Source organism: Pseudorca crassidens, chromosome 10 (genome assembly GCF_039906515.1).
Source record: "Pseudorca crassidens isolate mPseCra1 chromosome 10, mPseCra1.hap1, whole genome shotgun sequence".
NCBI classification, from domain to species: domain Eukaryota; kingdom Metazoa; phylum Chordata; class Mammalia; order Artiodactyla; family Delphinidae; genus Pseudorca; species Pseudorca crassidens.
Genome location: NC_090305.1, coordinates 85,232,821 through 85,255,452, shown reverse-complemented (window position 1 = coordinate 85,255,452; position 22,632 = coordinate 85,232,821). Strand labels below are relative to the sequence as shown.

The 22,632-nt window shown below is 40.4% G+C and overlaps 1 protein-coding gene and 1 long non-coding RNA gene across 9 annotated transcripts in view; one reads left to right on the top strand and one right to left on the bottom strand.

The window, feature by feature from the left end:
* TAFA1 (TAFA chemokine like family member 1) overlaps window positions 1–22,632 on the bottom strand; it is a 770,352-nt gene that overhangs the window by 469,510 nt on the left and 278,210 nt on the right. For 3 of the 6 annotated variants that reach the window (XM_067755139.1, XM_067755140.1, XM_067755141.1), the window contains 3 exons: window positions 20,207–20,336; window positions 20,016–20,088; window positions 1,732–1,852 (listed from right to left, as the gene is read on the bottom strand). In XM_067755139.1, coding sequence (XP_067611240.1) covers window positions 1,732–1,852; window positions 20,016–20,018 — 124 coding nt within the window. In that variant the 5' untranslated portion in view covers window positions 20,019–20,088; window positions 20,207–20,336. Of the gene's footprint in view, window positions 1–1,731; window positions 1,853–3,785; window positions 3,970–20,015; window positions 20,089–20,206; window positions 20,337–22,632 lie in introns of those variants that run through there. The other 3 variants (XM_067755142.1, XM_067755144.1, XM_067755143.1) reach the window with 2 other exon arrangements.
* On the top strand, window positions 366–17,031 carry LOC137232634 (uncharacterized). Of its 3 annotated transcripts, none has more exons than XR_010947117.1 (4): window positions 366–1,216; window positions 3,959–4,093; window positions 12,902–12,998; window positions 15,816–17,031. It is a non-coding gene; the product is annotated as an uncharacterized lncRNA (long non-coding RNA). The 3 variants fall into 3 exon arrangements; XR_010947116.1 differs by lacking the exon at window positions 15,816–17,031 and adding an exon at window positions 13,570–14,215; XR_010947115.1 differs by lacking the exon at window positions 15,816–17,031 and having other exon boundaries at window positions 367–1,216; window positions 12,902–14,215.

Here is a 22,632-nt window from a genome sequence, read left to right as displayed (position 1 = left end):
CACATTAGTTGTTTTTGTTTTGCGTGCTTATTGTTAAGTATTACAGTAAATGCCGCTTTCTCGCGTTATTTGTATGACTTTGTAACAAGTCAAAGACGTTTTTTGCCAGAACAGATTGGAGATCTACTGACTGGAGGTAACTTGGGGATTCCACGTTTTTTGTATTTTTTTTTTTTCCCCTCCAACTCGGCACTGGAGCCTCGGACTCTGGCAGTGGCTGATCCAGGCTCAGGACACGAGAGGCAGAAATACCAGCGCGCAGCATGGGCAGGGCCGTTTCCAGGCCCTCCCGCAGGGGCAGGCCCTCCCCTCGCCTTCCCTCCCGGATCCAGGGCTTTGAGAAAGAGGGCGGCTGAGGCCCAGAGGCAGCCCTGGGCCTGTGCCCCAAGCTCAGCCCCCGCCAAACCCCTCCTCCCGGAGCGACCCAAGGTCTAGCATCCAGCAAGCTGGCGCGCTCCCCTGCAGACCGCGTGGGAGGACCCGGGCTGTACACGTACTCTTTAGATCCTGCCCCCAGCCGGGAAGCAGAACCCGGGAAAGCCGCAAGCAGCGAGCGCCCTGGGAGGTGTTGCTGGAGAAGAATGCCGAAGAGCGCAGGATCGGTGCCCAGGCTGGCTGCAGAGCCAGAAAAAAGCAAAGGCTAGACAACGCAGCTAGCGGAAGCCTGGCGGATGGGAGGAGGCCAGGAAGGGATTTGGAAGGAAGGAGGGGTGGGGACGGAGAGCTGGGAGCTCTAGAGAACTAAGGATCAGGAGCTTGGGCGCGCAACTGGTCCCCGGAGCCCGGTCTTGGCGATCGGGTGGGAGGGGGAGGGGAAGGGGTGCGGTGCAGGTGACGGGTGGAGTAAATGGATGCAAAGGCTGAAGCTAAGCAGAAAATGGAAGGCAACCTTTCCGAGAACCAGGGCGGGTGAGGACAATCGAGCTGGGGGAACAGTAATGAGAGAGCTGGAGAGGCACAGAAGGAGAGAGAAATCCTGATTGAAGAGTGAGGCCATGGAAGGGTAAGAAATATACTTTGAACAGAAAAACGAAGAAAGCAAAATGCGTCTGGAACTCAAAATTCGATATAGGAAAAAAAAAATCACGCTAAAGAGAACTTGTCCCGGAAAATGCCGAGAGATAGGGGAAAAAAAAAAAAAAAGGCATCGAGCATACCGCAAGAACAGAAAGTGAAAGAAGGGAGAAAGGAGAGGAGACAAACCAGACAAGAAATAGTAAGTTACTTTTTAATTTCTTTTTCACTCACAAACTACTTACAAAGTTAATTTTGGCACTGACATCCACATAAAATCTCTAGCCACATACACACCAAGATTATGGTATCCATGCTAGATAAAAATGAATCCCAGGAACATGGACACATTATTTTCTTGGTTGCAAAGATCATATTTTGCCTCAAAAATTCCTCAAGTCTTGAAAGTTATCCCACCTTTTGCAGGATATTTCACTCTTGACCAAAGGTATTCCAAAACAAACGACTTCTCCTTTTTAAGGTGTGTGCCAAGGGGTGGCGGGACTCTTAGAGAAAACCACCTTTTCTGAGAAGTTATTAGAAATACCTCCAAGACATTTTAGTATCCCCCTCTTTCCCCAAAGCATCCAGGCAACAAGTCTTGAAATTCCGAGGCAAGCTGCCCACCCTGTAGCACTTTCTGTCACTTGCCTTCAACCATCTGTTAAAAGACAGCGGTGAAACGGGAGGCTGCCGTGGAGCCAGCTTCCAACTTACCTGGTCTGCGCAGGTGATGGTGCTGGAAAGTGTGCTGAAGGGATCCATGGCAGAGCAGCATCGCACAAGCACTTATCCACAAATACAGGACCCAGGGCATCGCAGAGACCATTGCCATTCTCTAAAGAGAACATTAGACAGGAAGGATTACCCCCGGGTTTGAGCCCCCAGCTCCGTCAGTCCCAGTGGTGAGAGAAGGGGGGTCTCAGACGTCATGTGCCTTTGCTACTTTGCTGGTTAGAATTAATGATCCAGAAGAGGTCATGCCACAAGGTGGGACTGAGGGAGGTCACTCTCCATGAGATCATGAATCCATTTTTGAAATTATTCAAAACCAAACTCTTAGGATGGCCAAAATACAGAAATAAAGTTTTTGACTATCTGTTAGGCAGTGTGAAACACTGTATCCTGACTAAACATGCAGTTTTACACAATGATCTTTAAGCTATAGTTATTCCAGGCATTGAAAGGCTGCACGCTCCTGTTCATTCTAACTTCATTGCAAGTCTGACATAAGCCTGGAAGGAAATAGTGGATTCTTTTTTTTTTTTAATTCTACAGTCATGAATTTTTAATTCCAATGCTGTCGCCTAAACTAAGTAATCATTTCTCAGAGGCATGTTGTAATCTCCTAAAAGAGATGGTCTTTTTGGCTGGACTTAAAACCAGAAGGAATTATCTTCAGCCAGAATGAGTTTCGGATACAAGATCTAAGCATCTCTCCTAGGGCAAAGCATAATTTACAATATTGCTTTGCCTCCTAAGAGCCTATCGTGGCATTTGTTGTAGTGTTGATGAATATGCATATACAGGTGGTATACGTATTTATGGCTGAACATCCACCTTTTCTTAAGCGCTGAAACTTTGACAGTCTTCTCGGCACCTATGAGAATCTCAGGAGCTACAAAGGCTCAACTGCGCTGCATATTGTCCAGTTTCTCAAACAACACCTTATGCTGCATTTCATATTTGTCAAATTAATCAAACTTGAAGTATCATCCTTAGCCAGTGACATGGAAGCATTTTCTATACAGGAAGCCAGTTAAGTATATGCCTTTCTCCTAGATAGATCTTTGGAACCTAGATTGTTTCTTTCTTTTTTTTCATCTTTCCACTGTCAAATCATACACTTCAAGTATTTCAACGCTACATTTAAAACCTCCTAGTGACCTCCCAGTGTGGCTTCTTTATTCGTGGAAATCGGTACTCTTTCCAAAGCTGTGATGTTCGGCAAGCAAAACGTATACATTATATGTGTGTGTGTATATCGACATAATACAAGATAATTTATGTGTTTTAGGAGAGAGAGAGATGTAGTCTTTAAGAAGGGTTTTAGAACTATAATAGACAAATGGTGACAACCATAATTAAGTGCAAAGTAGGAAAACATTATTTTCAACAGCATGGTGCCTTTCATGCCCCGGTCTGTGATTCACATAGACGATTCACTTTATAATTAGTTTCACAGCCCACTGTTTACTTTTGTGTACAACGGATTTAACCTCATTGTCTTCAGAACTATCGGTGTACCACAGATGCATTCTCTTCAGTAAAGATAAAGAGCAACACCCCTCCTATGAATTCTGAAATGAATGCATTTGGGTGCCTTTTCAAAATACCCTGCAAATTATAGAAAGACAAAATAGAGGTGACTGTGGCATGCAATGATTGCTTGTGAATTTCAGTTAAAATGCGCTAGGAATTCATCTAAACTTGAAGAAAGCCTACCACAATCAAAACAACAGTTTTTCATTGACGGCTTTCCACACAGATCTTAGCACTCAAAAAGATTGTTGTGACTTGACGTTTGCAGTATTTTCCTTCTTTTTCTTTTTTTCATTTAACTTTCTTTAATTCTCAGCATTACTTCCAAGGTTCCTGCATATAGCTCTCTTTGCTCACTCTCTTACCAAGAGGTTGTCTCTATGGTAAGAGGTGTTCCCCATCCCCCGCCCCGCAAAATAATGCATTCAGCCCTACATAGTTCTCTAGACCTGACTGAATAGGTTTGAAATCTGCTTTCTGAATCTTAAATCCTTAAAGAGGCTTCTTACCTGAAAAATCCAGCCAAGAGCAGAGTACTCTATTAGTGTTCATTGGAAAGCTCTAACACTTTCTAAAATCCATCTGTGCCACAATTGGAGATTTTTTAAAAAAGAGCTTCCCAATAATCTTCTTTATCAGGATTTAAAAAATATGTTTTTCTCTTCCGATGCTACTCCCACAGTAAAGAAGACATTGGGTTCATTCAGACTGTATTGTCAGAAAAGGAACCAAGGTTTGAGGACTGGAAACCTTGTCATTTTCACCTTTAAATCATCTCCTGGCGTCACCTCTGCCTGACGAGACCTTTGAAGTGATGGTGAGATATTGTGCAGTTTCCTGATGAGAATCAGTTTATAGTTAATGAGGGACCATCCCCACTCCAGTGCATTCAGGGCAGAGTAAGGCAGCAAAATGTAGGAGCAGGGCTGCTATATGGCGCTGTAAGTAGCAATAGTCTCTTTCAATACATCCCTCCTCTGTAAAGTATCACATGTCTTAAAGTGACATTACCCTTTATTATAGCTACATTGAATTGTAATACCTGCCCACTAACTCCTGAACAACTCAAGCAGCACTTTAACACTGTATTGCCAGGTACGTCGTTCTCTTAGAGATTTTACGGATACTATTCATTTGCCGAAAGAGTAAAGAGGGAAGGAGAAACAAAAGAAAAAAGCATTCTGCAAAATACTGATAGTGTTAATGGGTGTTAGACTCCTAACAGCAAATGGGAAAGTGAAATGTAAGCCATTTCTTACCTCTTAATGTTCTTTTAACCAGTAAGTTAACCCAAAATATTGTTGAGTTTACACAAATTTAAGTCTGTCGATTGTTTTTGGCAGCTAAACCTGGGAATATGGTCTATCTAGACTACAATATAGATGTTTATAGGCATAAGCGCAGAGCAAACCTTCTGAGTTTTTTAACATGTTTAATAAATAGAAATATGTCATTTTCAGCATCGAAGACTGGATTTAAATAAAGAAATATGCTCAAGACATATTTTAAAAATTTCCCTCAAATAACATGCTGGGGTGGGGAGAGGAGACACTCAGAAGTTCAACATTTTGTTTCTAGTATTATGGTTTAGACACTTTCTTCTTTGGAAATATAATGTCACTGTACCTACACATTATCGATGCATATAAGGTGACCTAGTTTTCACTTACAGATTGCACGAGCAATGATTCATTCCAATAACTCAATCAGTTATTTCATGAATCACTTATAAAGTACCTACTATGTGTTAGATGCTGGGGGACAAGGCAGAAAACAAGATTGATGTGATTGCCACTGTCATAGATCATACTGTTTAGTCTTTTTTTTTTTTTAAATCAAGGTAGTTCTCAGAATATTCCAGCCTCAAAAACCTCTCCAAGTGCCTCAGAATACTCTCTTGCCTTCCACAGGCGTTATAAGGAAGGTTTGATGCTGCCGTGCGTCTTTAGAAGCCGTTCTCTCCTCTCCTGTTACACAGAGTGAGAGAATGAGAGACCCTTCAGACGCATCAGTCTTCCCCACTGGTCCTGCACAGTTGCACAATACACACAGAATAGCTCTTTGGACCCTAACAACCATTTATTAAAGCTCATCAATAAACAAAGTTCAAGGTAACAGTAAATACAAATCTTAGAGTGAGAATAAGTCGTGCCAAAGTTCTAGATGGTGTTGCGTGTTTCATTTCTGCCATTCATTATTGTTGAGTTCGTGAGTGTATATAGAAAGCTCACACCGACTGTTCAATATCAAGACAAAAATGATAATAACTACAGTAGCAGCAGGTAAGGTTTATTGAACCTTCACCATGTGCTGGCACTACTCTATAGTATGTTGCTTATAAGGTGTAATTTAATCCTTTTTACCACCCCATAAGATAGGTGAAATGATTATTGTCTTCATTTCATGGATGGGGAACCAGAGGGTGAATAGGGAGATTAAGAAACTTGCTCAAGGTATTATAGCTACTAAGTGATAGAGCAGATTTCAAACCCCAGTGATCTGGGTCAAGAGTCCACCTCTTAAACGCCAGGATTAAACACTTCATGGAAAAAAACAACTCTCCAAAATTAACCATTATATTTTCTCATTTCTTTACCATTAAGACAGACTCAAAAAATTATTATACATTCATTCAAGACTTATATACTGAGTACATTCCAGGCATTTGAAATATAGAAATGTGGAAGGTAGTACTTACCCCATGTCTTTGTTTGTTTGTTTGTTTTTTGGTTTGTTTCTGTTATGCTAATGCATTAAAAATAAAAGGAAGTTCACATTTGCTAATAAAAGCTATCATTTGAAAACGGTACATTATATTTTTCATTTCTAGGGATTAAACTAAGGCTCAACATAGTTTCTTATCTACAATTCAATTTAATAAACTTGAAACATACTCATGGATTATGTTCAAGGCACTCAGGCGTTGTTAGATTTTTTTTAAACGACTGGAATAAAGACTTTCCCTTACTTTTTTTTTTTTTTTTGCGGTACGCGGGCCTCTTACTGCTGTGGCCTCTCCCGTTGCGGAGCACAAGCTCTGGACGCGCAGGCTCAGCGGCCATGGCTCACGGGCCCAGCCACTCCGCGGCATGTGGGATCCTCCCGGACCGGGGCTCGAACCCGTGTCCCCTGCATCGGCAGGCGGACTCTCAACCACTGCACCACCAGGGAAGCCCCTCCCTTACATTTTTAAGTGGCTTCTATACATGTATGTGATGGAACAAGAATATCAACCTAGTTCCATTTTCTCTTCCAAATACCTTGTCCATTGTATTGCAGCCAATGATCATTTTCCCTAATAATATAAGCATCAACAGATATTGACATTTAAGGCAATTTAGTCCATTCTTCCATCTCAAAGCAAAATTACTCTCACACCTTCCAAAGAAGTTTGGCCTTTGCACCTTTGACCATGGTAGGACTCCATCACTTGATCACTTTACTGTTTAGTGGGCCATAATGTTCTGGCCAATGAGGTATCAACAAAACTGATGGTATCTCTTTGAGGCTGGAGCATTTAATTGTTGAAGCAACACCCTGTAGATCTCTCTTTGCCTCTGGAACAGAGACTAGTTACACTATCTGCCTGGATTCTTGAGAGACTGCAAAGAGCAGAGGCATCCCCTTCCCCTACCCACCCACAATAGATGTAGATAGTAAATAAGAAATATTCTGTTCTTTAGGCAGTTGAGATTTGGGGGCTATTTGTATTTGCACTATACCCTAGTCTATCCTGACTGATGAAGACTTTAACCTATATTGATCATATATTAATTGAATTTTTATGTTCCATTTACTGCCCTAAGCTCTGAGGACACAGCAGTATACACATCAGACCCAGTTCCTGCCTTCACAGAGCCCCCTGCTGTAGAAATCCATTGGAGATTTTTGATCAGAGCAGTGATAAATCCAGAGCATTGATGATTGCAGCTAGAATCCCTTCAGGTTCTTATAAGCCAGGAGTTATAAACTGATCACTTACATGCCCACAGCCATGCCCTGCTCAATCATTTGGTTATACAAGCACAATACTGCAAAAGGCAATGGACTACAGCACAATTGTTTTAGTCCTTCCAGTTACATGAATTCAAGATACCTACTCAGTTGGGCCAAACTCCTAAATATATACACTTCAAATACAGTATCTATGTATATATACATTTGTTTATGTAAAAAAGAGAGAAAATCCTATTTACCAGAACTTCTCCCCATGGAGAAACCCACATTTACTCAGAAGAAAGGCCCAATGAAAATAATTGGGAGTGAAAGATAAAACACTCAGAATGCTTGAATAGCCAAGAATGTTCAGCATACTGCCCTACATAATAAAAGGCAGGGGGAGGGAGGAATGGCAGATAGAGGATGCAATAGGGCAGAAACCTGGAGGGAGGAAAAAATGGTGAGGGGCAGAGAAGCACACAGAGAGCTGAAGAGAGAGAGAGAGATGCAGAGGCTCTCTAGAGGCTCAGAAGAAGAGAACTGAGAACAGAAATGTCCAAATGGGATTTCCTGGTGGAAAACTATATCCTGTGGAATAGGACTCCACTCTGAGTCTCTTCAAATGATTACAAAAGCTTCAAAATACAAAAAACTCATGTATACTACATGTTATTAAGTTAACTGGGGAACCCACTGAAGGGGGAAAATCCTGGATCCAGGCCCAAAGTACCACCAGAAAATCCCTCATTCCCCTGATGACCACACTTTTCATTTCTCGGCATTAGAAATAAAAGCCATCCTTACTTTAGTTTAAGAACAATCCACTTAATAATTTGGCTAATTTGAATTCACAAATGTGCAGGGAAAACAAATTTGAGACATGCAAGATTTTATGTCTATGCATATTTCTAAATTGAAAAACAACTAAAGGAATTTAAATAAATTACATCTGGGCTGAGAAAGATGCCAAGTTTTGGTCCAATGCAAATGAAAGTGGTTTAGATGTATGCCATTTAAAACAGTTCTAAGTATTTCTTGAAATAACGCATTTTGGCTGTGATTTCACAATGCTGATGTTTTTTCTTGTTCCATTTCAATGGCTAATGGAAATGAAGGCATGGATGAGAGGATCATTGCCATTATCTCGAATCTAGATGTCTTCTGTAACTTTGAAGCCCAATTTCTCTTTTCTGTAGTCACTGGGGCTACCTATCAGTTGGCTGACAATGTCTATTTTCAGTCCCTGATCATGAGAAGACAATATACCTTTTCCTTTGGCTAAGGAATAATGTTACCCTACCTTTCTCCCGTAACCCAACTGCATAAATCATTTGTGTTACATCACTCTTTTCCTGGAACTCACTTAAAATTTTCCTGTCTACCCTGGTGTCCTAGTATGTGCCCCATACCAGATACACAGCAACACCCCTAGCTTGTCAGTCTTACTTTGGGGCCTAAATAACGTTTATATACTTCTCTTATTTACTACTCTATTCTGTACCTTGCATTTTTTCAAAGCTAAGATGAGGAAAAGGATAACGAAGAGAAAAGCAGGTGAAGTACAACAACAGAATGGGAGTTTAAATAATACATAATATTGATGGTGATTGATGATCTTATAATAATGATGATGATGATGATACTATTGTATTAGGGCCCTTTTTTTTTTGGCAGGGGAGACTCTTTCTATGTGCCAAGCCCTGGTTAAGCGTTCACATGCTGTGTCTCATTTAATTCTCACAAAAATGCTAATAGGTCTGTATTACAGTGATCTTTATTTTATGGGTGAAAATACAAATTTCAGAGAAGTCAAGGGATTGAACTAATGCCACACCTCTAGTAAGGTTGAAAGACTTTGATGCAAACTCATATTTGATTTTCAGAGCCTAAGCTCTAAGCAACCGAATTCTAGGTGAGCAATATTGGCAAGAAATAAAAAAATGTATATGATAAAGATAAAAGAGCAAGTAAGCAAAGTAAGATGAGCCTGATGTGAAGTCTGAACGTGAAATGCAAAGCATCAGTGGTACAAAGGAAGCACTATTTTGACTCTAAGCTTCCTAGCAGTAGAAGTGAAGAAGAGAAAAATTATTTCTTAAAAATTTACAGCATCCATAAGGTAAAAAACCAAACAAAAGCACACAAACCAAAAAAAGCCAAACAACTGCTCCAGAAGGAATAAAAATTAATGGTAACAGAGAATGAGCAGAGGCTGAATCATTTTCTATAAAACTGGTGATTCTCAGTTCCGTAACTTGGACCTGGATACATAATGCAGAATTTTCCGTAACTGTAAGAAAAGGGAAATGGAAGGCAAGATTTCTCTTAGGCTGGAAGAAAAGATAACCTTCGTGTTGGAGTTTCATTTTCCACCTCCAGCAGCCTATCTCTACGATCACTTTATCAATTATAATTCCTCGTTGCTTATCTTGTCTGTCTTCCAGGCAGCAGAGAAAGAAAGAATAAGGTCATTTCTTTTGTTCTTTCACATCTCATCTCCTTATTCTGCTTTTAGAACAGAAATAAAGTTGAAACCACAAACAGCTTCACCTCCATTACACTAATCAAAGTAATAAATGAACTGTCCTTTTAGAGACCAAGTGGTCTCTTCATTACGAGAATATGAACATATTTTATAAGCACATAAAGGTCCTGAAAATGACTGCTTTGATGATAATAATAAAAACAATAACATGATTTCTATGGTTCATAAAACTCTCAGATTCATAGCCGGATTCATCATCGCTATCCCCCATAACTACTCTGATCTAAGAAATGGCCCTTCACCCGCTCAATGGTTCAGCCAGAAATGAAGACGGCCATCTCCCTCTCCATAAACTCCCTCTTTCAACGTCACTTCCCATCAATTTGACTTCCAGTCTATGTTTTAAACCTCTCTATTCTCTCCCTCTCCATTCAAACATCTTCACCCAAGTTACCACCATCTTTCACCTGAACTATGGTAATACTTTCCTAACTAGTCCGCTTGCCTTCAAATGCGTACCTCCCACCCATCTCTTCCCCACTCTGCAGCCGGAGGGAATGTGTTTGAGATGCATGTTGATCATGCCACTCTTGTTATTTGAAAATCTTTCAATGGTTTTTCATTGAGCTTAAAATAAAGCCCAAGTTCATGACCATGGTTGACAGGGCTCTGCATGAGTTGGCCCCTCTCTACTTCCCTAGCTTCATCTTTTACAAACACACTCACTCTCGGCTCCTACTATACTCCTCTCTTGGGTCCTTGAGTATGATAGGGAAACTTTCCCCCAGTTGTCTTCTGGAATGCTCCAAACCAGATCAATTCATTGTGGTTATGCTCTCATAGCCCTCAGGATATCATCTCTATAGGTTAACTACCATTGTAAACAACTATTTCTGGAATTATTTATGATATCTGGTTTACCTCTTTACCAGAATCACCATGAGAGAAGGAAATCTGGCACCTTGCTCAGTACCATATCTTCAGAATCGAGCAGAGATATACTACCTGACATATAGTAGGCACTCAAATGTTGGCATCATAAATAAATAATAATCAATGAATCAAAAGTAAAATATAAGGCCACTATCAAGATGGCATGCACAGCGAACTGTTTTTCTAGAAATAAGTAGATTTTGTATGCTCTCCAATAGCCTTTATTCATTCTTTTTGGTAGCACACACGTATGAAGTGGCGATACATATTAAGGATGACTCCCTTGCTTGTGTGAGTCTACTGTTATGGCACTAAGTAAAGGAAGTTGGCCCATATATTGTTCAAACCCTCAGCTACCTGCCACTAAATCTGTGTTGGATTCCTTTTTTTTTTTTTTTTTTTGCTAGAAGAAAAAGATGAAACTGTCCTGAATTTTCAGCCCTCGTTCTTAGTATTTGATATCCAAATATGATCTGATGGTAGAACTCACAGCTGATCCCTGAAGCATAAACAAAAGTCTCCAAATGTTAATAAAAAGAAAGCACTTAGAATTTCATTATACTGAACCTAGAAGAAATCCCCCCAAAAGCCTCCTAGTCCAGCCTCTCTGTTCTAGAGGAAATAAAAAGACCTAAGAACGGGAAGAAGCTTACCTGAGGGAATACACTGAGTTCACTTGTGTGGGTCATGTTAGAACACAAGTCTCCTCATCTGATGTTCTCTCTCTTTCTCTCTCTCTCACAGCACTATCCAGTAGAACCTTCTGCAATACTAGAAATGTTCTGTATCTGTGCTGGCCAAGACGGTAGCCACTATCCACGTGTGGCTATCAAGCACTTGAAATGTGGCTAGTGCAACCAAGGAAATGAATTTTTTAATTTTTAATTTTATTTCATTTTAACTAATTTAAACTTAAATAGCCTCATATGGCTAGTGGATACTTTACTGAACAGCACAGCTCTAAAATATACCAGCTAGGTTATGGAAAATAAAACCTGTGACATCAAATAATTTCCAGTAAGCTAGAAGAAAAATTTGAATCACCTGACAGTAACTTTCCAAAACTAGGATATCATAGAGGAAGGTAGAATGGGCTTGGTTACAAGTAATAGAAAAGAAATAAACAAACGAAAACAATGCAAACTGCAGTAAATAATAAAGAGGATATATGGCTTCTTGCAGGTGCACAGTTCACAGGTGGGGCTCACCTCCAGGTGGGTTTGACCCAGTAACTCCACTAAACTATCAAGGATCTAGCTCATTTTCAACTCTCTCTCTGCCCTTCAAGGTGTCATCCTAAGGCAGGCTCCCCACCATGGATGAAACACAGCTGCCAACAGCTGTCTGGGCTATGAGCTTCTCCATCCATATAATGGCAACAGAAAGGATTGTTTCGAGAAGCTCTCTCAGATGAACAAGGAAGAGTCTTTCTTAGCTTCCCCCAGCAAACCACTTCTCACGGCTCCTTAGCTTGACTTGGGTCACTTGCCCCTCCTTGAGCCAGTTACCTTGGCCAGGGGGAAAAGGTCACATTGTTGGACTTTGAGCTGCACCATAAGCCCCAGACCCAAATCAAGAGAGAAATCAGCTTCTTCCAAAAGAGATGAATGGAGTGAGGGAGGTTTGATCCTTAAATGAAAATTAAGACAATAATGAGGAAGAAAGGATGAATATTAAAGACAATCACAGTGTGGACAAAAGTTAGTAATGTTTTCATATGTCCTTTTAGCACTAAAGTACTTTGCCATTTTTATAACTTTTTTCTACTTATAAAGTAATATATTAGTATTTTTGAAAGGTAGTAAACTTAAGATCTAAATAGAAAAATTTTAAACTCATCTAGAATCTGTCACATGAAAGCCACCAGTATTCGTATTTAAGTGCACATTCTCCTTTCACTTTCTAAAAATGCCTGGTTGGTTTGGGTGCTTCTCTCTCTCTCTCTTTCTCTCTCTCTCTCTCTCTCTCTCTCTCTCTCTCTCTCTCTATATATATATATATACACACACACACACACACACACACACACACATATGTTTTATAATCTGCTTTTTTTTCTCTGAAAATATCACATTTTCCAATGTCAATAACTATTCCTCTAATGGTGACCTTAATCTACATAACCAACCTAAAGTACTTTTCTTTTTCTAAAGATTCCTCATTCCTCTGTTGCTTGTAAATTGTGGTTAATCTTACTTTTGTGGCAGGAAACTTCCTTCTGCATAAGACAGAGAATTAACAACAAGAATATTTTTCTTTTCTCTATAGGATCCCATAGATGCCAATGGTTAACTACAACAGAAAAACATAAATCCCCTTCGCCTGCTGTGGGCTTAAATCCTATGAACTTTTCTTGACACTCTAGGTTTGTACCTGATCTGCCTTCAAGTAAATTTCTCTTCTGGTCTTTGTCGTATTATTAATGTGGCTGATTATCTATTCTCGTTTATCTGGTTTGAATTTTAATTGTGGGAAAGAGATCATTTCCAGAAAAAGAAAGTAAACTGAAAAATAGAAATATGTATCTTTTAATCCATATCTCCTTGGGTCTCCCTCCCTTGATTTCTTTATGTTTTGATTTGGTCAGTGAGGCAGTACAATAGAAGGGCTAAGAGAATGGGCTCTGCAGTCCGACAGCTTGGGTCCTTCTTTCAGCAACACCACTTACTAACCGCCCAGTCCTATTTAAGTAATTTTCCCTGAGTTGCCTCACTGATTCAAAGGATTATCATTAAGATGCATATCAGAATGTCTGGCATATTACAAATCTCTATAAACTTTTAAAATTAAATTTGATATCTAGGCTGTAACTAAGATTTAGCTCTAAGTTTTAAGATGTTTTCTTATGCCTTTGCAACCTCAACTTTTTAAATTTGAAACATTCTTGCTCCCCTTCCTTCTCCACTTACCTTTCCTATTCCCCTTCCTTCTCCCAGATCGACCTACTTTTCTAGATTTGGTTCTGGTGCACTGTTCTCCATGGAGTTTTTCTTGGCCTCCCAAGTCTAGGGTGGACACCCCTCCCCTCCACCTCTGTAAGATTCGGTGCCAACCACATTTGCTACAGCATCTACTGCTCGGTACCATATTTGTCTGTTTTCTTTTCTTTTCTCTTCATATCCCTCTGGCCTCAGAGGGACTTTCCCTGACCTTATCATTCCCTTTTTGAAAACATGAAATGGTTTTCCAATGCACAGAATATAATGTGGTTTAAAAACCACTGACCAGGGCTTCCCTGGTGGAGCAGTGGTTAAGAATCCACCTGCCAATGCAGGGGACACGGGTTCAAGTCCTGGTCCGGGCAGATCCCACGTGCCACGGAGCAACTAAACCTGTGTGCCACAACTACAGAGCCTGCGCTCTAGAGCCTGCGAGCCACAACAATGGAAGCCTGCGCACCTAGAGCCCGTGCTCCTCAACAAGAGAAGCCACCGCAATGAGAAGCCCATGCACCGCAACGAAGAGCAGCCCCTGCTTGTCACAACTAGAGAAAGCCCGCGTGCAGCAATGAAGATCCAATGCAGCTAAAAATTAAATAATTAATAAAAAAAATTTCAAGTAAATAAAAACCACAGACCACAAGACCCAACACAACCAGTGTCTGCCCATATTTTCAATCTAAATATCATTCCATTCCTCCCTACCTACTCCCACATTCACCATGCTCCAGTCACTCTGATCTTTTCTCAGTAATGCATTCAGGTATTCATTCATTCAGCAAGCATTCATGCAACAAACCAAGTACAGAGAACACAACTCAAGAACTGGTTCACAAGATAATCATTGCCCCATCTCACATACTCCAAATACTATCTAGATTCAGGACCTCTGTATAGGCTCTAAACTGTTTTATTCATCACTGTTCACTCTCCATCTGACAATGTACCTGGCACATAGTAGGTGCTCAATCAGTATTAATAGACTAGATGAATAAATGAATGTGTCAGTAATGAATAAACACAGCCATTTCTCATCTATTCATGTTTTAGGTGTTTTATGAATTTGCACAATATTCTAAGCAAGAGGTTGGCAGTGGGCTGAGCAGGGAGGAGGCTGGGAAGAATTTCAGATGATGTGTCTGTACACGTATGGGTGTTTGTGTGGGAATCTGAGTCTGAGAACGCCTAAATGTGCATCTCCAACCACAGCCCAGTGCCAGAGAGAAAGGCTTTTTGCATTGCTTCTTGTTTTTTCTCATCCACCCTTTTGTCCCTTTCTCCTATTATACCATATTGAAAGTAGGCTTTTCCCACTCTTAGTTTCCACCCTCACGTTCATAGTGTAATGATGAGCATGTGGTATCTCTGAGCTTAGAGAGAATACAGCAGTTGCTAGTTTAGAGCAGAGGAAAACAATTATAAAAAGGGGTTCAAGGGTAAACGTTGGACATGATTGAAGCAGGTAGGACAAAGTACTTGAGCACACCCATACTTGGATTCCCTAAACCAGAGGTCCTCAGTCTTGACTGAGTTACAATAACTTGGGGAGATTTTAAAACTCTAAATGCCCCGGACCCTACCTCAGATGACTCAAAACAGGATCTCTGGAGGTGGAACTCAGGCAACAGTGTTTCTCAAAGCTCCCTGCGTGGTTCCAATGTGCAGCCAAGTTTGAAAACCACTGACTAAAACAAAAACTTACTGCAGTAAGTCTCTAGTCACTGTGGCAACCCCACAAATAACTGCGATCTCTTGTTAATTAGTTGCCAACTAAGAGGCACATTCTCCGTGTTTAACAGATTGAAGGTTAGCCCAGTGTATGCATCTTTATTGAAAGCTTACTATGTGTTTGATATGATAATATTTACCATATAAGAACTCTATTTCATTAATTTGGGTTTTTTTCCTACCTCATATTTAACTGCATAAATGATGTGAACCTTAGGTGTTCCAAGCAATGGTTAGTAAACATCATGACTGCTCCCTTTACATACATCCCCTCTCCCTGATTTTCTATCATTTAGCCACAACCCCCCGTGCTGAGCTAACCGCTCGTTCTAGGAGGCTCTCCTGTGGCCCAGGGTAGCCCCATCCCCTGGCCACAATCAGGGATGAGCACAAAACTCAGTTTGTGCCAATAATATGCAAGGGCAGGTTTCCAGAGATCTCTTGGAAAGACACTTTTTAATTCAACCAAAACAGCTTTAGGAAGTGATTTTTTTTTTTCTTTGCTTTTCTTCCAGACCTGAACAAGGAAGCAGGTCATTGACTAAGAGTCATTAACAAGCATTTGGAGATTCTGAAGAGGCACCAACCCTAACACGAGACTGATACCATGAAAAGTAGAGTGAACAAGTGTGGAAAAATGTCCTTTGATGAATCAAACAAGCTCTAAAGTCCACTCAGTGTTGGACTTGCCCTGTAATATTTTAAGGCAGTTTGAGTGCGGCTTTCCATTACTTGCAACCAAAAGCATCCGAATTATTGGATCATTAAGAGACAGCCTACAACAATGGAAATATAAAACTAAAAATATTCCAAAGATTATTTAACCAAAATTTTCATTTTAAAAATGAGAAGAGGGGCTTCCCTGGTGGCGCAGTGGTTGAGAGTCCTCCTGCCGATGCAGGGGACACGGGTTCGTGCCTAGTCTGGGAAGATCCCACATGCTGCGGAGCGGCTGGGCCCGTGAGCCGTGGCCACTGAGCCTGCGCGTCCGGAGCCTGTGCTCTGCAACCGGAGAGGCCACAACAGTGAGGCCCCCGTACCGCAGAAAAAAAAAAAAAAAAAGGGAAGATTAAGACCCAAACAGCTGAAATGACTCACGCAAGGTAGCACAATCTACCTGGCCTTAATGTTACACAGAGTTGGACCTGGATCTCAGATGTCCTCATTTCCAGCCCATTGTTCGTTCTACTGAAGAATAAAGTCTTCATTGAAAACATTCACTTTAATTTTCAAATGTTGCTAAATTAGCTATGATGACCCTAATTTTTAAAATGTCATTAAATCTCCTTGGAACTCTCTAGAAATACATATTCCCAGCCCTCTCTCAAAAGACATACTCAAAGCCTATACAGACCATTTGCTTTCCAAATGCAGACGTCATGAAAGAATATGCAAAACTGTTGAAAATATATATCACACAAGCCACCCCAACCAAAAAAAAATTTTTAAGTTCTATCCAGCTAGGCTGCTTCAGTAAATGATGTTGCTGAATATATAAAATACTTGAATCTAAATTTAAAAATGCTCCCCCCACCCCTTGATTAACCAGATTGTCCCCTCCCCTATATATAGGAACGCTATGTGCCTGAGCCCACTTACCATCTGTCACCATATTTTCCAAACTTCTCTTCCACCCCCTTCTCTTACACAATCTTATCACATAAAAATATTAGATTTCAGGGATTTGTATAATTTCATTAAATTTTCTGAGCCAAGGAAAAATAGAGGAAGTACTGGTATCTCAAACTGACTCAGATTTTGAGTGTCCAACACATACCCATGGTAGCCAGTAATGCCCTTCAGGCAGAACTCATGTGTCCAGGAATAAAAAGAATAAGTCTTTTCCCTTATTATGGCATTTCATATTAGGAATTTTCAGGTGTTCCCCATATTGCCGAGGGGGATTTGGATAGCGTCCAGAGAGTCCTGAGTCATATACCATCATATTGCTTTGTTTATTACCTTTCATAAAGATTTGTGAGTTTTCTCAGATCATTAGAAAAATACTTAGAAGCCAATTGGGGATTATGCATGTTGCTGTTTCCCCTTCGCAGTTTGGGAAATGATTTTTAATCATCTGAATACAGGGCACCTCTACTCACCCAAGTGCTTAAGGTAGAAGCTTAAGAGTCTTCTTTTGTTGCTCGCTTTCCTGCTTCTCACATACAATCTATCCAAAATCTCAGTCAATGCTCTTGTTTCCAGACCCCACAGGAGGTCTTTGAGGAATGACCAGTGAGATTGGCTTTAAAATAATAAGTCCGCTACACAATGAAGAATTGTTAGGGACGGCCCTCTGAACTAGGTTCTTTCCTGCTTCTCTGCACAGGTAGGAGAAATGAGGCTTATAAGGAGCATCCTATTATTCCTACCAAACATCCCTCTTTCTCCCATCCCTAACCCAGGTGGTCCCAAAGGGTTCATCAATCACAGTGCCTCAACTATTCTGTGAGCACAGAGGTAGTCACATGACTCAGGCCTGACCAATCAGGAATTCCCATGTCCTGCCAGCAGAAATTGGTCCAAGTGTGGTATATTATCCAAGAAGAACACTGGGAGAAAGGGATTTGCTCCCTTTATAACATAGACTTGGGGCTACTGGTGACTGTTTTTATCTGCCATTAGAAAAATTCTGCCTGTGGCAGCAGAAAGCACAGTCACACCCAGAGACAAATAATAAAATTGAAAGACAGAAAAGGAGAAAGAGGGGATACGAGAGTGTAAATCAAGGGTCAGCAAACTATGATCTGCCTCCTGTTTTTGTAAATTAAGTTTACTGGAACACAAATACACCCATTTGTTAATGTGCTGTCTATAAATGCTTCTATGCTACCATGGTAGCATTTAGTTGGAATAGATACCAAACCTAACTGAGAATGTCTGAATGAGGACATATGAAGTATCTTGCCCTTTTCAAAGATCTTGTAATTTATTGAAGGGCCAGAAATGTAAATATATATTTATAGCACATAAGATAATGGGAAAAAACAAAATATGGAATAAAAAGAACACACAGCATCTAACAAAGAAAGAATGGTAACAAAGATGATAATTAGACTACTGATGAAGGCATCTACCATTTACTGATTGCATCTTATGTTGATGCTTTACATATTAGATATTAGATACTTTCACTCATCCTCCAAACAATCTTGCAAAGTAAATGTGTCAGGATAGGACAAGACTTGCTGCAATAACAAATGACCCCAATATCTCTTGCTACATATCCATGGTGGATCAGTAGAAGGCTCTGCTTACTGTTAACAGCCAAGACCTCAGGATAATGGAGGTTCCTTCTCAACACATGCGTCCATATTTGCTTCACTGAGGGAAGGGACCATAGCAAATCACACACTGCCTCTAAAAAACTTCTATGCTCAACTGAAACACAGAACTTCCACTCAGATTGCATTAGCAAAAACAGGTCATATAACTATGCCTAAATTGAAAAGTACTATCATGTGCTCAGAAGAAGAGCTGGAAATATTTAGAGAATATCAGGAACGTTTACCCAAATAAATACTGGGTAAAAACCTTTCCAATGAAGACATGTAAGAGAAGTTAGGAGACTTCGTCAAAGACAGAGTTAATAAATAGTAGTGTTTGAATTGAACCCGAGTCAGTATGATGCTAAATTCCAAGCTCTTTTATGTTATACCAGTCAATGTCCTTTCTCATCACCTTTGTGTTGGAAAATAGTAGAGTTTACTGATGAAAGGAATAGTAGGTTTACAGGATTGAGGACCAAGAAAGAGATGTAAAATGTTTCGACTTGATGAGCTTGCAAAAAGCAAATCCTTTAAACTTTTTTATAAAGACATTTACATTATGTAAGCAGTATTTAAGAAAGATATAGATGGCAGTTCAACCAGAGAATTTGACCTGGGGTGGGATGATTACCGGGAGGAGAGGGCAGTATGGAAACAAGAATGAGATAATACAATAAAAAAGAAGGGAGTGAAAGAGAAAGAGAGAAGGAGAGGTTGAGGGAAAGAGAATTAATAGTTGCAAGGGAGATTTTAGGCTGAGACCATCCCTGTTCTTGGGTACTTTAAGTATAATTCTTTCCTAAAAGGTTCAGGTTCAAATATATATGAGACAGAGTTACTATTTCTTTTAGACGTTTGTCAAGTGTGAAAGAGGAGGAAAAATCTGTTTGTGAAGGGAGTTTACAGTATACTTAAAGTTTATTTTAAAAATAAATACGACTTGATAGATAGGGCAATAAACAACAGGCCCCACCAGGAACCTGCCAGGAGCACTAACAGGAAGCATCTGTAGGCTGCCAAGAGCCAGAAATAAGAATGAACAGTTCTCATCATCAGAGAGTCACAGGAACATTCACAAACAAAAAGGATATTTGGGGTGCAGCATCTCTAAGCCAAGTTACTCTCTGTCATGAACGCACTCAGTTTATATAGAATACACCCACAGAGGTAAAGCCACATCTGAATCAGCTGTTGCTTGTTCCCTTTGCTGTGAGTTCCAGGTTTGGTTTTAGCCTAAAATTGTGACACAGTATACAAAAATATGTAGAGACCTTTAGAGAAATTTAATACCACAGGAACATAAAACTTTGCGTGACCTCAATAATTAAGAAGTATGTATGACCAGAAAAGAGTCTATGTGCTCCCCCCAGAGGTTTATTATTGATATTTTAATATTTATATTTATTAAATTCACAAAGGTCTGATTAATTATGGGTATGTGCTTACCATGTGCTGAGCATGATCACAGAGCTGAGGATACAGACGTGAAGAGAAACAACCTTTACTTCCCTGGAATCTCCTATTTTAGCAAAGGAGGAAAATGAGAAAAATAAATAAGGTGATTAAAGATTGGACTAAGTGATATAAAGCTATGAAAATAATTAATAGAAAACCAAGGGACAAGGAGTGGCACCCACCTGAGGCGGTGTCCAGGTGGCCCTTTGGAGTGGGGAGCTTTGAGCTAGGACTTGAAAGGTAATGAGCAAACCATGTGATGACAAAGCATAGTATACGTTTGGTCCTGTTTCAATGAACAAAGACTTTTTTCTGGAGACAAAAATATAATAGAGCTGGGTTATAAAGCTCATTGGATGAGGAATCAAGATAAGTGAGTCTCTTTTCTGCCACTTGATAGCTGTATGCCCGTAAGCTAATCACATAAACTTTATGAGTCTGGATTTCTTCATCTGTGAAATGTGTGGGTTGAGCCCAAGGATCTCTAAGGTGTCTTCTGGCATGAAAAGTTTACACTAATCCTCTCCTATCCCTACTGCATGTGTGTGCGTAGAGCACATGCGTGCACATGAGCACACACACACACACAGAGGACACAGGTAAGTCTCCTATTTTCTAACTGCTGACTGGAATAAACTCTGGGCAAAATATGAAATGCTCATGCAATATAATTTCAACATAAGTGAAAACCACCATATCTATCCTTAGCATCTTCCCAAAACTCAACCTTTCTATAAAGGTCCCTGGGGACAAATGCGACTACCTTATCTTAGACGATACACCCACACCCCTCTCTCAAATTACTGGTCTCTGGCCATAGCCTCTGATACTCCAAGTGTGCGGGACTCTTCTTCCATACTCTCCCCCCAACACAGCCCAATTCAATTTCATCTGATTGGACCAGAAGTGAACGCCCAATTCAAGGAAGAATCAACCATAGGCTGACCACTGACCAGGGAAATAAAGGGAAAAGGTGAGTTCAGGCCAACCAATCCACTTCCAAGGAAGTTGGATTTGGGACTGTGAAACATTGGATGGATTGGTAGCAGGGCAAAAAATTAAGGACACATGAAAGACTGCCAAAGCATAATGATAACAAAGCAATCGAACGAAGTCTGTGGCCTCTGTGACTGTTCAGGCTCCCAGAGCTGTTTAGATCCAGATTCACTCCCCAGTTTCATTTCCCACAAGACCCTGGCTTTACAGTATTTCCCGTCCCCTATTTCTATGAACTTTCTGTGTCCTATGAACAATCCCCATTTCTACCAAACTAGCTTAGCTGGATTTCTTTCCGCCAAATTGCATTCACTAAAACAAAGGGTGGCTCATTCAATCAATAAGCTAAGCTCCATGAAAATGTTAATGGTGACCTGATTTAGAAACAGGAGTCATAAATGAAAATGGGGGAAAGGCTCTGCTTTCATGAAATAGAGGTCAGATGACCATGAGGGGCTGGCAGAGGGAGAGGTGAATGGCACCCGAAGCAGAAAATGGATTCCAGTTTGGGGGATGCTCCAAAATTGGTCTGGAAGGACCTCAAAGAGATGAGTAGGATGGGAAAATCTGACCTACAATTTTGCTAACGAGCAGTGCTTAACTCTGTAGGAAACAGCCCCCAAAGCTCTCAGATACGTTGGTCTTTCTCTCCACTCACCTTCCTCCCAGCACAATGCATAATGTATAGTAAAAAGAAAAAATTAATACTTATTAGTGGAGGCATAAAATTCTTCTTTCAGGAAACACACAGGAAGATATTTTCTCCTAGTCTCTCTTCAAAGAACTTTGTATTTTCCCACCCCTGCATAACTCTTTAGAAGTTTTTCTTACGTCTGTGGCTTATGCGCCTCAAATTAGGGATCACGGGGAGACAAATCAAGCCCGTCGTTTTTAAGAAGATGGTATGGAGTGATCGTCCAATAGTCACTTCCAACTGCCATCTGTGACAAGTCTGTAAAACATTTCGTTTGCATAATATATGAGAACTCTATTAAAATACAGCACATTGTTAAAGGAAGTGGGAATATTCTAAGTCAAACTATGTCTCCTCATAAAACCATCCCCCTAGCACTGGCAACAAAGCAGAGTTCTCCTGTATTGCTTTAAAGAAGAAAACCTACTGCTCAAGGAATTACTGAATAGATGCTAAACCTAGTTTAATCCAACGCTGCCGACATGTTGTGAAGTTACAACGAGAAGAAGGCTGAGCAAAGGTCATTTAGCGGAAAGATGCCTGTCTGGATTGAACATCTCCTTGCTCTAGAGCAAGCAAGGACAGAACAGCAATCAGTTTATAAAAGCAGGCACTGGGTGCCATTCATAATGTAGACCTATATATCTGACCTAAAAAGGCCAAAGCTCGTGTTTCCAGAATAGAAAAATGTATATCAAATGCCTTAGCTGGAAGAAAAGATCTTTATGTACAGTCAGAAGTGGGCCAGCAAACTAATATCTTGACAGCATGCTGGAGATTCGCCGGCTTCTTGGGTTTTTTTTTTTTTTCCCTGCCTCTGTCCGATGACATCCTTGCTCTAAAAAAGGACATTTTGTTTGTCCAGGTGCAGAATTTTTAAAAACATGCTATTATTCTCACAGCTTCAACCCTGCTTTT